The sequence below is a fragment of the Schistocerca gregaria genome, chromosome X (assembly GCF_023897955.1).
Source record: "Schistocerca gregaria isolate iqSchGreg1 chromosome X, iqSchGreg1.2, whole genome shotgun sequence".
In the NCBI taxonomy this organism is placed as follows: domain Eukaryota; kingdom Metazoa; phylum Arthropoda; class Insecta; order Orthoptera; family Acrididae; genus Schistocerca; species Schistocerca gregaria.
Genome location: NC_064931.1, coordinates 332,828,534 through 332,845,004, shown reverse-complemented (window position 1 = coordinate 332,845,004; position 16,471 = coordinate 332,828,534). Strand labels below are relative to the sequence as shown.

General features: G+C 37.6%; 1 protein-coding gene across 6 annotated transcripts in view; it reads right to left on the bottom strand.

Annotated features, from left to right (window-relative positions):
- Positions 1-11,352: 11,352 nt before the first annotated feature.
- Positions 11,353-16,471, bottom strand: part of LOC126299571 (zinc finger Ran-binding domain-containing protein 2) — a 76,545-nt gene continuing 71,426 nt past the window's right edge. For 2 of the 6 annotated variants that reach the window (XM_049991574.1, XM_049991575.1), the window contains exons 6-8: positions 16,168-16,358; positions 16,026-16,086; positions 11,353-11,979 (exon numbers count right to left, since the gene is read on the bottom strand). In XM_049991574.1, coding sequence (XP_049847531.1) covers positions 16,041-16,086; positions 16,168-16,358 — 237 coding nt within the window. In that variant the 3' untranslated portion in view covers positions 11,353-11,979; positions 16,026-16,040. Of the gene's footprint in view, positions 11,980-16,007; positions 16,087-16,167; positions 16,359-16,471 lie in introns of all 6 variants that reach the window. The other 4 variants (XM_049991576.1, XM_049991573.1, XM_049991572.1 and 1 more) reach the window with 3 other exon arrangements.

The window sequence follows — 16,471 nt, the reverse complement described above, 5'->3', positions numbered from 1 at the left end:
TACCTGAAACAATTTTGATTCCAGTTCTCAGAAAAAAATGTGCATTTCTATACTATATTGGTGGAACTGATGTGCCAACTGCTCTATTCTACAGCACTTTCAGGATAGTTTGTTATCCAATCAACAGTGAAAAAAATATTTCACTGTTGTCTGGGCTGTGTGTCTGCCTTACTGTGTGAAAGCCATTTTCAGTATTGCAACCATGAGTAACATCTTCCAGAAATTCTATGACTCCAATATTTATGTGGTAGAAGTTGCCCTAGTTTAAGAATTTCCACAAACGTTTCTTTTACTCTTTATTGGGTGTTTTATAGTGAGCCAAAAAGCTATAACGTTCACTGCAATGGTCTGCATTCTAACCAACACAGCTTCACTCACTTATATTTGGTTACAGAATGACACCATGTGTCACAAAGATCTGGCTAACTTCTACAATTTCTTGAGAACTGTAAATTGATCACACGGTGTCTTGTAGAATTTTGTTTCTAATATTGTTCACTATGTCCTGAACATACAGTCTGTATGTCCAATGTAACTAGCGGAAAAGGGTCCAGTTAGTCATAACTTACCTCTTTTTAAGACTGCTTCACATGAGAAATGGCTGTACATCTACTTATACATGTGTACACTGTGAGCCACTGTATAGTGCATAATAGAAGGTTCTTCATAAAAATATTTGTAACTTTGTTTTATTTCATTACCAAGTGGAATGAGTGAAATATGGCTACCTTAGTATGTGTAACAGATACTCAATCTTCTTTACATTCTCTCTCCACAATATATGACTGAGGCATATGTTCTCTAAATTTACCAAATTTTTCACAACAACAACATTATTGTACCTCCAAAGAAGGCCAAGTTCCAAGATTGTCTTTGCCTCACTTTTGTAGTGCTAAATTGACCCCTTATGATTCTCACAGCACATCTGGATATGTTTGAACTCATTCTATAAAATTTCGGTAGTCCAGCCAGATACATTCCACTACTTCTGATATTTCGGCTGTATACCATCCAGCTATCTTCAGTGCAAGCCAGGTGACTGACATTCCAGCACTGCAGACTGTGCAACTGCACACGCAGTCAAAGATACATAATGTGCCAGAGATGATTGGCAGCAAAGAATTACAACATATGTATGAAATGTGGTTGTTATGTCTACTTTATATGGATTCAAAAGTTATGGAGCAATACCCAGAACAAGTCATATTAACACATATATGTGATTTCCTTTACAAACGCACTGCACTTTTGTAGGACCCTAACAAAATAAAGGCTTATTTTTGCCTTCACATCCACAGCTTTCACATGTTCATCACATTTCATATAGTATCTTAGTACTACCCCTAAATAATTGTACAACTGGAGGAGTTTACCATTTGTCTTGTAATGAGATACTATAAAGTTCTCTCTGTTATTGGCATTGCCTTGCATTTAATGCCATTTATTATAAGAGAACTCCTATTCAGTAAAATAAAGAGAATTATTATCAAACACATTTTCTTTCCTTGGAATCATCCAGTGTTAATACTTTCCTATAGACAACAAATTCACCAGTGGGTAGAGTTGTGCTCTGCCAAAGCTTAGGTTTGGCAACACACACAAATAACATATAAATGGCAAAATTAGCTGTAGTAGTATTGGTAGAGTCATTAGGGAAAGAAACATAAATGAATGTTTGAGGGAGAAACTGTTAGCTGATAACATCTTTCTTTTTGTTTGTTTTACATGTAATTACAACTGCAGATCATTCCATGTTAGTCCATTCTGTGTTTTATATAAACTGCATTTTATAAGTAATAACAATTAGTTGCTCAAGAAACTCTGCACTTTTACAGAACCAGAGCAATTACTTTTGATGCAAGTACAGTTTACATGCATAAACATAAACAATCAGTATAATTATTGTTGTTATTCGTCATCATGTTCAAAGGCAAGAATTTATTGTTATTACTGATAAGTGCAAAAGTAGCTTATAACTAACAGAAACATGTTTTACATACGTTCAGTGAAGTATTGAAGTGATGTCTGACTTTCTTTTATTTCACCTTATTTGAGGAAATTGCATTTGCTAGCACTATATGATAAATCTCTTTTTTTATTATTTTTACTGCAACATCCCTATGTTCCATATTACAAATCAACAATTTTTTAATAAAAGGTTAATTAAACACTGACAATTTCAATTTTGCTATAAATACTATTTATTTTTAAGAAACAGAGAAGAGGATAACTATGTAGAACAAAAATCTTCCATAGCTTACGCAGCCCTTTATATAACCTCATTCAGTTTTTAGATGGTTAACAGCTTCTTGTTTCTAGGTGAATTTAGTGAACTGCTGGTCACATACACAAATAAAGTGAATGAAATTAGGTCTAGGAAAACTACCATAGTCCATGTTTACTTATGATAGTCTCTGGTAGCCTACTGCAGTTTTACAACTCTTCTCAGTGAGCAATTAGAGTGTGCTGTTGAACTCGTCTGATTAATTATGTTGAGGGCATTAGCAGCATTCTTACATGTCCTTGCGGCACATCAAATGCTACTTTTGTTTTTACTGAGAGTCTTCAAGACTTTTTAAAGATATGATTATGTAGATCTTCATTATCAATTATTGGAAATGTGGTACACTTTAGAAAACGTTTCAAATGTCCAAGATGGAATATACCAGTTGATTTGCATGGTTCTGTGTGAGAAATCATCAAGTTGAAACTAGTTCATTAACTTTCAGGGTCTGTCACATTGTGTATTTTAATACATTTCAATTCCCCCCCCCCCCTTCCTCCCCCACATTGGTAGCACTTAACCAGTATCACTCTTGGACACACATGAAAAGTGATATTGATACTGATGTAGGTACTGCCATTGTATGTGTGGAGGGGTGGGGGATGGGGATGGGAAGGAAACTGAACTGTCTAACGAGGAATTTAATATTTTGATTTCCTGTCTTATCTCTTCAGTTTCAAAACTAAGCTGACCAATGAGATACTGGGTGGAAGGCTTGTATGCTTATTGACTAAGTCCAATTCTCCCAATAATTTTCTGATAAATCCTTTACACCAGAATCTGACAAAACAGTTGTAAGCTTTGTGCACAGACCTCCCTGCAGATGCACAAGTTGTCCTTATGGCATATTTTTGCCCCTTACATTCACTTTTGCAGCATGGATAGCACAACACATTTTCAACATTCTCTAAAATGGTACCATTAAACCAATGTCATTATTTCCTGTCTTATAAGCTTACTTGGTGTGTATTTACCTACGTCATGATTTGCGTGTTGCAATTTTGACTATAATTATTCTACATCTGGACTAAATATTAGTGACTGTATTACTTCTACCAAACTATTACATTACTATGAAATAAATCTAGCTTTTTTTTATCTTTTTGTAAATATCTAACATCCAGATTTATTTTACAGATATAAAATCCAAATGCTGAAAATTTTCCTACTTTTTACTTCAGGTTTTAATCAAGTCCAAGTTCCTAGTATCATATGAGAGTGACTTCACCAAGAGTAATGTGTTCGGGGACTTTGCCACCAATACTGCAACAGTTAACAACCGATATTTTAATATTCACTTTCTAAATTAGGTATCTACACAATTTTAATAATTTTTTTCCAAGACTTAAGGTTTTTTTCTGGGCACTTGAGTTCTGCCTAACCTAAGAACAACCTCCAAGCATTCCACACCCACTCTTCCACACCAGTGGCCAGTCATGGAATATAGTGCAGACCTGACTATCCTATCAAGTCACCAACCTGTGTGGATTTGCAGTAGAGCAGCTGACCTGAGCTGATCGCTGCACTCTGCATATGGCATAGCTGCTGGTAGATTGCTCTACAGAGTGGTCACAAATAAGCTAAGGCACAACTGCCGTTCGTGAACATCTGCTGACACTTAAGTGCAGAACAGATAATAGTCGGCAACTCCTAACTTCAGTAACTCTTGTTGCACTCTTCCCCAGCGGGACTCTCCCGTCCTTCGTTAGGGACTTCGAAGACAGTACCAGGGACCCATTTACATAGGTCATCGCCATGTGCTGCAGGCCTTCTTTCTTCCTCCTATGCATCCTTCAAGCACCACGCGTTGCACTATGTGCGGACATATCGTAGGGACTTTCCACTTGCGTAAGGCACATATTAAAACTTGTTTTCTTTTCCAAAAAAAAAGCAAAAGGTGGCAGATCACTCCCTACTTAATAAAATTCCTTGCACTGGGGAGATGTTGGACCACCCTCCCCGGCTGATCCCACCCAATTACCGCAGCAGGGCTGCAGCATAAGCGGCAGAGATGCTGGCTAACCCTGCCAGTGTCTCAGTCGCACTCGCCACATTCCAGGTGGCAGTTGCCTTGAAAGATTGGCAGATCACCGAGCACCAAGAGCTGATCAATTTGCTCGTGGAGGAAGACTTCACACAAAAACATGCACCACATACATAAGCACCTGCTACAAGTACCCTTACACATGCCCTCTTTTATCACCTCCAGTGGCTCAGGCACTGAAAAAGCTAGAGGTGGAGCTGACAGAGAACACACACACACAATACAGAAGAGAAAATGTGGTGGCAGGTCAGTCCATGCCACAAACATCGCAAAGACATACAGACAAGTGAGCCCACAAACTGACAAGACAACTGCCAAGTGCTGTTGCCAACTCCGTCAGCGTCAAGTAGTAACACCAACAACACAGGGAACGACACAAACCTGCGACTGCATCACACCCAAGTACACATGAAGCTACGCAGAACATAAAGCTGACTTCCCACCAGTCATTGTACACAACTACAGAGACCTTAGTCTCCTAAACAAAGAATTTACCAAAAAACACAACCCCACAACATATTATTCAAAACGCAATGGGGTCCATTCCACACTGTATGTGGCGAAGAAGACAGATTATAGGAATCTACTGAACTTTCTGAAAGAAAGAAAATGGAACACTTCACATATAGAACCATATTGGAAAAGGCACAGCAATATGTGATCAAGGTGGCAGATGCTCGAACCCTGACCAAAACAGTACACAATGAACTGGGAATGTATTCACATAAATCAAATGAGTGAGTTTGGCACAGTTAGATCGGTCAAATCACGCAACCTGCTGAAGATGAAGTTATTTCTTATATGGTCGTAAATGTAGAGATCCACAACATGCTGCATCCCCTCCCCCCTGAATTGCTATTGTGAAGGAGACATTACTTACGCCTCAAAAACACCTAAATATCCCAGGATACTGCATCTGTCATACCGACCAACAGATTGCAGGAAGGAAGGGGCACAGCCATCATCATACACAAAGACAAAGGACACACAAACATCAAGTTCCCTGCACTTGAGAGACTAGACTGGAGGCTACAGCCATCAGGGTGAAGTTCAACGGAGCTAACACCACACTGGTATCACTATACAACCCACCTAAAAACAGAGCAACACGTGATATCAGTACAATTTTCAACAGAGCACTGCAAGCAATTGTCACTGGAGATTTAAATGCATAACACACCAACTGGAATTCATGAATACGCACCTCCAACTGCAAGAAACTATACAAACATGTACTACGTCTAAATTACATTATACTGCGACAGGACGTCCCCTCGTACATGCCCGCACTGGCCCAACTCAGGCCATATGTGTTAGACATAGCTCTCATCAAGGGCACCACATACACATTCAACCTGTTGCTGAAAATGATCTAGACTCAGACAACATGCCTGTAATACTTTACATAGAAGAAACACTGTAGGACACTGAGCTACAAGCACACAAATGGACCATGTTCAAGGAAACACTTCATAGTCATATTTCAGACACTCACGAAATTAATAACATACAACAAATTGATGAGGCAGTGGGGGGTCCTTACTGCTGCTGTCCAAGACACAATGTCTTACGCCATTTCAAGCACACCACACCAACAGCACTCGACAGACCTGCCCCAGGAAATCCTGGATCTTATCTCACTGAGGAACCATCTCAGGTGATACTGGCAGCGTCCCTGGCATCTGTTCTATGAACTGTATGTTAACGGACTCCAGGGACTATTACAGGAGAAAATACAAACATTTAGAAATGATCAATGGGGGCAGAAACACACAGGGCTAGATGCCACATGTTCTGGTATATGGAAGCTAGCCAGACACTTCACCAGAGAGAAACATTATATTCCTATTCTACAATGCCCAAATGGCCCTGCATATTCTGCGAAGGGATAGGTAGAGTTTATGGCCACAACACTTGCAGTATCCTTCATGCTGAATCTGCCTCCTTCAGACCCAGTATTCATGCTTTAAACGGACCAGGAGGTTACAAGACTTGCAGCCCAGCCCATGTGCAATTAAACCAGATGTACTAGCACAAACAAAATAACTTGAGCTATCCTGCATTCCAATGCTAAGAAAGCCCCTGGTCCCAATGGCATTCAAAATGTGTCCTCCAGGAATTCACGCATAGAGCCATAGAACACACACATAACTAATGCCACCTTACAACACCAACACTTCCCTGACTTTTGGGAGTCGGCCAAGGTCCTAATGTTCAGGTAGCTAAGAGAAAACCACTTCCATCCACAAAATTACCGATCAATCAGTCTGCTGTGCTCTCTCAGCAACATTGGTGTGAGAGGAATACTAAAACGCATCACTAGGCACTACATCACTAATGACATTATAAGGCCACAGCAATTCGGCTTTGAGAATCACCACCAACACAACAACTCCTCCATGTAGCTGAACATGTAACACATGGCTACAACACAAAGTCAAAGGGGCTGTGTTCTTGGACATCTAAAAAGCTTTTGACCATCTCCGGCACAACAGCCTCATATGCAAACTAAGCCATGCTGGTTTCCCCAATGGGCTCATATGTTTCATACTCTTGTATCTCAAGAACAAATGTTTTAACACTGGCATTCAGACAATCAATCAACACAACACAGTATCCAAGCTGGAGTACCCCAGGGAAGCATACTGGGGTCCATCTTGTTCAACCTCTACATTAGTGATCTCCCTGCTACGCAAAACATAACGTTGGGCACCTAACAGGTGACACGGCCATCCTTGTGCAAGATTGGAAACTGTAAAACATAAATTCACAATTACAGACAGCACTCAGAACTGCCAAGACTTGGTCAGAACAATGGCATATTAAAGTAAACATCGACAAATGTGAAGCAGTTCTGTTCACATGAAGACCAAAACTAGTGCACAAACATCAACATTATATGCAGGTAACTCTATGTGCATGCCAAATACATTTCTGAGAGAAAGTTAGATACTTTGGTGTCTGGCTGGGCTGCAAACTTACATGGAGGGACAACATAGAATACATCCCCAATGGAGTGCACATGAGGCTAAAAAAAACTCTACCCAAGGCTCAACAGGTAAAGCACACTGAATAGGAGGGTATCAAGGTGCATATACATGACAATAATCAGACCACTGATGATGTACACAGCTCCCGTCTGGGGATATGCAGCTCCTACATGCATGCACTGCCTGCAGATCATACAGAAGAAAGTGCTATGCATCATTAGCAACGTTCCACACTACACTCACACCATGAATCTTCACAATGAATACCAGCTTGAAACCCTCAAGGAAGTATTCTAAAAACTCATCATATAACTATGTGGGAACTCTAGACACACTAAAAGTCCTTTCATCCTATCTCTGGGGATCTATGCTCACAACCATAGGTGGATGCATAAATGACCAAAGACACTATCAGCTAGGGTATAACCACTTATGGCAAACACACACACAAGCGACAACATCGGCAAGCCTCTGCATATCAGCAATACTGACTGGATATGCCAGCTACTATCACAACCGACCAACAGCCAACAGCAGGGAAGCCGACAAGCTCATGCACTAACACACAAACAAACCACCAACACTACCCTACACTATGAATCCAGTATATGACCTATCTGACACCAACTGATGATCAACCCAACTGTTACAGGTATGCTGATGCCCATCGAGAAGTCAACACCGTTACCCAGCTGCAGCCACCGAGTAACAATGCCTCACAACAAAGGTATCTGCCTGCATGATACCCACCACTAACTGCCTAACCCTTGCATGACCTGTCACAGATAGAAACCAATCCACTACTGCTTTTACTACCTGACACTACTTTTGCAGAAGTTTTCTCCCTTGTCTCTTGCCTTGGCCTTTTTTTTTTTCCTCTGCCCTTCAAACCACTACCCTTTATCACAGAAGCCACTGCTCATTCATGTAAATCTTCTCAAAGCTTGTTATATGGTACAGAGACTAGGGTAGGTAAAGCAACACTACCACTGAGGATTCAAAATGTGTGAAAAACATATCTGGACTGATGAGCTGTGATACAAGCTAATGACAGTAAAAGTAAATACTACCTCCTTCCCGAAAGAGCACCATTCGGGCAGGTAGTGGAGCTAGTTTGGAGTGGAGAATGTTTAGACATATTTCCAGCAAATGGTACAGGAATCTACTATATGATAATGTGCTGTTGTTTGTTCACACACAACACCCTCCAGGCAACTTTTACTTTTAGCAAGACAGCAGAACAGCCCTGTTTTCATGCACAGTGTTAAAAAGGTTTGATAAGTACTTGAAAGGACATGAGCACACTTGTGTGACCCTCCCCTCCCCCCCCCCCCCCTCCCCATTCCCCACTTTGTCAACTGATTTCAGTCACACTGAGCACAATTGGGATACCATTGTCTTCTAGATGTGCACATCTTGCATGCACCTGACCGCTCTCTCTGTCTGTAGTAACAATCTGAGCAGCCATTGGTAAGAAATTCTCCTCCACATTTTAGGTGTCTCATTGAGTCTCAGTGATTGTGTGCCACCACTGTCATCCAAGCAAGAAAGGATGATCTACAAAAGTAGGTATGCATCTATTATTCAACTGTTAATGAGTGTATCGCTGAAGGCTCTAATGGCTCACCAGATTTTAGACTGTGTTCCTGTAATATATGATCAAAGCAGCCATTTACTAGAAACAGCTTTTTTATATTGTTTAGAAGTGTGAGCAGTATCGTTCGTTAGCTGCACATCTCCATTGCCGACGCTGACACATCTATATGCTGTATGCTACATAAATCACCAATTAGTTTTTCAGAATAGGTAACGGTAGCATATATTTATCATGAAAGTCCTTTCAACACGTACACATTCATTAGAAGTCTTACTAACAAGTCCAATACTACTAGGAAATATTAAGCTATATGTTGTGGAATTCAGCACAAGATGTTATGATCTGCTGAATTCTCATCTGGATAAAAATATCTGAACAATTAGCCCTACCTCACTACATAAACCTCTGATACTGAATTGGATGAAAAACAATATACAATATAATCAGAACAAACACATCAATGGAAACAGTCAATGCACATTTCTTTCCAATATCACATTCCAATGATTAACAAGAAAAGTGTTATGATGCTGATTGTGTCATTTGTGCAAAAGTGACATGAAATCCATTGAAATGTACACAATGGGCTCAGAAAGGAGTGAAGTGGTGAAAGCAGGATTCACTAGAGCATAATGATTATCACTATTCCTTCCAGTGCTATATTTTGCAATAGCGCTGTTGTTCTAAAATTGGCTGGATTCCTACTTACAAATTTCTTCATAAGATAAAGGTGCTATTATATTGTGTGGTGTCTTCTGAACTGTTTAAACAAATGTCTGCAAGATGATGTTTGAAACCCATAGAGTGATTACTTTCTTCTGAGCAATAAATACATTTTGCTTTAGTTTAGAAACATACCACAATATTACACTGAAGGATAGCAATGGATGAAACTATGTAACATTAAGTTGACATACTCATTTCTGTTTTGATGAAGTCAACATTATTATCTGGTAAATGTTGCAGAACCTAGCATTTTGTAAAATCTGAAAGATGATTATCAAGTTTATTTCTCATGAATATGTAGCAGAACATTCTACTCTGGCTAATTACTTACACTATGTTTACTGACTAATGTCTTGTTTCTTTTTGCTTGTTTTCAAAGTTTCACAAAATGTCTTTTCAGAACAGCGGCCAAGTCCATCTGCAGAAAATTATTTATCAAGTTTCACAAAACTGTCATTAACAATTTTCACAAAATAATAATTACTGATCTTCTATGTTAGGCCAAAATGTGCTAACAATAGAACTAGCATCATCAGGAAAAATAACTAATTCTGTCTCTTGTTTCAAATAAGTCAATACGTCATTCACATGCACAAAAATACAGGGGAAATCTTTTTGGAACATCTTTTTAATTTCTTCTAGGTTGAAGAGATGGCCTATCAACAGGTTATTAGGTTTATATAGCATAGCTTTCTGCATCCATTTTCTTAGGTAAGATGTAAATCAATCATTTTGTGCAATTAATACCATAGAAAACACACTTCCCTCGTGCACAAACATTCTGAATAAGACAAACTTCACCTACCAATATACTCTCATTAAAACATTTAGTTCATGGTCAGTAAATGTTTATATAGCTGTCCTGGTAGAATCACCCTTTAAAAATTTAAAATGTAACTTGCTCAGCATTTCACTATCATAAAGGTGGGTAACAACCCTTGAACACATTACCTATGCAGAAAATTCTGTAGTTTTCTGGCTGAAATTTGCATTTAACCTAAAAACAAATGTCTGCTGGAAGCTAACAGCAAGATGCATTCCTCTTCACATTATGGTGTTAGTCCTTCAGTACTCCCTAATAATACATATTCATAATAGTTACCACAGCCATAAAATCTCTCTCACATTTATCTCGCCTTTCAAGTATAGGATAGTGAGTCTCGTATACCCCAATCAGCTGGAACAGCATCAATATGAAATTTTTACAGCTGCCATAGAGTCCATACAGCTGTGTTTCCATGTCTTGCAGTAAAATTGACCTGGGGTCTGTCATGCACCATGAAATTTCCACGAAACTTACATCTGTCTTTCACTAAGTGCTACTATTTGATACATTTCACACCTAACATTAAAATCATAACTGAAAGCTATCAAACACACATGCACATTAACATTACATTCCTGAATATGCTACAGTATTTTCATTATAACATTTAAAAGCTGTGAGCTTATTTAGTTCTAGCAAATAGTCAATCCTTAAATAACATAAGCAGGATTTTATTAAACAGAAAAACATTCACTACGTCTTTCAGGTATACTCCTGTAATCGAGACGATATCATTATTAACGATGATCCATGATCCATCTTCGATTCTCCTTATACTATGTAATACCCCAGATGACTACCTAATTTCAGAGATAAATTATCAGTATTATTCATTGTCAAATATTTTGACATTCCAACCACAAAGACTCCAATAATCAAAATACATTGTTTTCAATAACACTTTTATTGATTAACGAAAAGCTAAAAAATTAAAATGCAACAAGTATTGCTCAATATAACATTAATTCTTTGCACATACATTTCCTGCAACAGCTCAAAGTAACTTACTCTGGACAACTGGGACGTCGGTAATGTTATGAAGAGATTAAATGTAACAGCCCACAGTAACCTTAGTAAAGGTCTAAAAAAAAATTTAAACCCTTAGTACAGACAAAAAAGTTTTTTGCCTAACACACTGGTGATACTGTGATTAGAACCTTTTAAATGCTATAAAAAAGAAAACAATACATTTTATTTCATTTCAACAAAGTTAAAAATCATAACATATCCTGTCACATAAAGAAAACAAACTAAACAATATATGCTCAGTAACTGCATTCAGTCAGCTGAATATATTCATTCATGTTAACTCCTTCCCATATTAATTATAGCTAAGGAAATCACAATTCTCTGCAAGCCTATTATTTCTCAGTGACCGCATAAAGCCTTAAGCACTATATGTGAGGACTACCATATCATTACCAAGAAAGATGGATACTAATCGTGTACCAGAGGAAACTTGTAGTTCACTGTAAACACCATCATCTACGTGCAGCTCCATCTTAATGTTACCTGGAAAGGAAAAAATGTAATTGAACAACAGTCTGCTGATATTCATACACTATGTTATTTCCTTCAAGAGAAAAGAACTGTGAAAGAGAGAGCGGTGAAATACGCTTGACAGGATAATGACTAAAATATTCAGAAATATGAATAGAAACTGTGTTAGAGTGAGTATTTTGAGAGAGAAGAGCAAATACTGTGCAAAATAATTCTGTCTCAAATAGATACAGACTTCTCTTTCTAAGAAAAATTAATTGCTGTAAAACTTGGTTTACCACAATTATGTGAAAAGAATACCTCCAACTAAATGTTTATAAAACAAGACATGATGTTAAACACCACCTATACAGTAGCTAGTATTCTGTAGTACTCACCACTTCAAACAGGAACAACTTTGATGGATTTAAGAAACTAAATTAAGTGCAGCTGAAGTCAAAACAAACAACTCAGTGTATGATCCAAAAGAGGCTATCAGCTCATAGAATATTTAATATTTCACTATGAGAATCATTAACAATGAGTATTCCTGTTCAAATGTGAACCAGGATAAAAATGCTAAAATACACTATTGTCCATAATTAAAGATATGGGACATATAAAAACAGGCAGTAGAAGGGGAAACAGAAAATCAAGGGTAGATATCTTTAGAAGCTTTTCTGTTGTGTTCGTACCACATAAGGTAAGGTCATATTGCCTGCTTTATTTTGAAAAAAGAACTTAAGTATTTTGTATTATCTCTAGCAATATAGCTATGATGGAAATCTCATGGAAAGACACGCCACAGCACATCAGTAGCATGAGCTTTCTAGGCCTGCACATCTCAACCTTGCAACAACACAACCACAATCTCCAAGTACTCTATCAAGTTCCTGAACTGGGCTTCTGGTACATCGCAGGTTGCATGAAATTACCGGTTCCCTTGGCTGTAATTTGAATATTTCCCTCATGTTTTACAGTAAATGGCTTCTGCAATACTGAAAGTAATACAATACATATTTTTGAACTTTCAGTTAAGTAACTGCTGTAAACAACACAAAATTCTTTCCAATTATAGCATCTATTTCATTATTCTTATCATTGCGTAAGTAATGCAAAAAGAATTTTAAATATACTCTGAAGTTTCTATCCAGATGAAATCACAGAAACACATAAATATTTCAGCAGCATACTGTAATAGCATCATCAGTTTATTGGATGCACTGCACGTAAAACACCCGTTTGTTGCCACATAGTATGTTGGTGAAATGTCTTGCAAATTCTACAGTTTCATCTTGTTGAACATTTGAAAACTACTGGCTCTGTGATGACTGCATATTGCTTCCATTTAGATAATGCAATTCTATAAATTGAATTAAAGAAAGAAAAAGTTTCTTTAACTACCATAAGCAGTTATTACATTTTTATGTCAGTAACACACCTGTAATAAAGCAACTTTAAATTGCTTTCCTAACTGATAGGCTGGACATTGATTCATTTCAATTTGATATCTATCCAAAAGCTAGCAAGTTTTAATTTTTGTTAGTAAGTTTTCTTTGTTTTTTGTGTACACCTGTCAACAACTCCATGCTTCTGCTTTTCAATGAGTGGTCTCCTTTGCTCCTAAAGTATTTATATTCCACCAGAACTTCCCTACTGTAATTAAAACTCAACATTTGCTTAAGGTATATTAGGTACAGCAGGATGATGTTACAGCAAGTTTTCAGCCTGCATTGAGAAGATGTTTGCCAAAACTTTAATCACTCTTTGTTAGGTGGTTGGAGAGGGAAATTACTAATATCAAAAGTATCAAAAGTAACAAAATAGAACATGTATCATACAAAATTCATTATGGCAGAATCATCTTGTACTCAGTGAACACTTTCATAAGCCACTGCAATTTATTTACCCCTTTTTTTGTTAAATAATGAAGGAACTTCCTGCACAGGGCTTGCTTTTTCCCCAACAATGCAGCATATTTTAAACTATTAGCCAAATGTGCATCAATGACAGATTTTTCAATGCGCAATTGAGTGCCAAAACTACAGTGAGGTAACTGGAGTAAACAGATATCAAATGTAACATGCTTGTTTCCAAACAACACAAAAGTAACTTTAATTTTTTACTAATAAAATGATATAAGTAATCCAAGGAGTTAAGGTAACTACTGACCCAATAGTTTAATTACAAAGTTGTTGACAGTCACATAACCAAGGGAGAACTTCTGCCTGCTAGCTTTCCGATGCACCTGTTTATGTGCCAACTGATGACTTTGCAATTTGACTATTTGTTGAATTGCTACCTTTATTTCTTAAATTATTTATATCCCATCAAGGATTTTCCATTACCATTTTTAGATTACAAGTTTGCTTACTTTTGTGTGTGCACTTACATAAACATTTTGAACTTAACAATACCATGTATCTTTTGCTTCTTATTGATGTAATTAATGAAATTTTCAAATGCATTTTGATTTTTGTACTGGATTCAATTATGTTTCAAAGTAGCAGCAGATTTTATACTTTTCTGGAACAATATTACAGGTGTTCCTTTTTTATTAATAATATATAGTAAGAGTGAATGTGTGTGTGTGTGCGTGCGTGCGAGATAGAGAGAGAGAGAGAGAGAGAGAGAGAGAGAGAGAGAGAGAGGGGGGGGGGGGGGGAGGGACTTAGAATTTAAGCAGCTCTATTATTTCAGTAATAGGTTTTGCTGTGTCATCTTACTAGTGGATTTATTAAGCTTAACATAGTGACAATATGGCTGTTCTTTGCTGTACATTATTGGGTACTCTAAACAATTACACACTTATTTGACGTATTAGCAGGCATGTGAAACAAATAACCCAAGTTTCCACATTTTGATGACAAAATATGAGAATCTAGCCACTTATCACTGCCGTGATGTTAGCTATATTTTATCTAACTTTAACTACTTCCTAGCCATCAAAACAAAGAAAATCTCTCTTGTACTTAAAACAGATATTTCAGCTACATATAATGTTAGCATTTCACAAATATTTTGAAATATAACGCCTAATGGCAAGCGAAGTGGGACAAATTATTCTCTGTGTAATTATTTACAAAATTCTATACTACATTCTCCTCTTTATTACAACTGTGGCAGATTCTCCTGCTCCACCTCCTCCTACTCCTGTTCTTTCTCCTCCACCTTTTTCCCCATTCATTTAAGGGGTCAGCATCATTATATAGGTTGAAGCAATGTTACTGTAAGTGCATGGCCAGACAACCTTCCTAATGCTACCACTCCACCCAGGACAGAATTTTGTGTATGCAATCTGCCAATGTCTAGAGTAAATCGATGTTCAAGTGTGACAATATTTTTCTAAATGTTTGCTTAGTGTGTGGCTGAGGCAGGATATAGGTGATGTTTATACCAGACTGGTATTCACCAAGTTGGATGTGGGAAACCACACAAAAACCCCTTCCCTGCTGGCCAGCTCACCAGCCCTCATCGTTAATCTGCGAGGCAGATTCGATCTGGGGCAGGTTCACCTCCCTGCACCCTGGAAGCAGTACATTAACTGCTCAGCTATTCAGATGGGTCCATTTGTAGTAGATTAACTGGCAATTTTTTTCCTTTCTTTCTGCTATACTAGGAACAACCTTTTTTACAATAAAATTTTTATAACTGTGTTCACAAGTGCTAAGTGAAGAAAATACACTTTCTTTTTCACTGGCACTCAAAATTTTCTTTGGAAAATGGCAAAATCCTTGAGCAGTTGGAGATCAGTGGTTGACAAACATTTTTAAGTAAGCAAAAAGTAAATATTGTACATTGCTACAAAAAATTCCACCAGACAAGCAATGAAAATTAATATAAAATCAGAAAAAAAAATCAGGGGCAAGTAAGCACATATGTCAAAATCAGCATCCCCCGAAAGTAATACTGCACCTCTAGTACATGTATGTATTATTGAAGAGATTATTGTTGTGACAATCAACATGACAATAGCTAATCCAGAATCTGAGACAGCTGTAGTTCTGTAAATTGTGTATTTCAAATGTATGTAAGGATGTAGATATCGACCTTGTGCATACCCATTACCACCTGTTTACCTGAACCTGAATGTATTACGAGCTGTTTCCTCGTTTTCCACTTCCAGATGAATGTGACGAGCTGTAAAGGAAAGCCATATAGTTTATATTATAGAATCAAAGGTTCGTTTTTCCACTTTGCAATGTATCCACACAGAATTACCTTGAACTTGATCTTGATTTAGCTTTGTGGCTCTTTCCCTCATTTGTGGGAGATCTGGAACGGGAACGTGACTTTGAATGACCCCGCCTCGTTTTTGGACGATTTTCTTTGTCCTTTTTTTGTTGTTCAGAATCAGCATCACTGTCATCACCCCAACCAACTAAGTCATATTTGGACAGATCAGCATCATCCTATAATAGAACAGGACACTTAAAACATTTGAAATATGTAATTTTCATGCAGCCATGGGACAAATGTTAAAGATATGAAAATAAATGGCAAGAAATTAATATGCATTTAATAA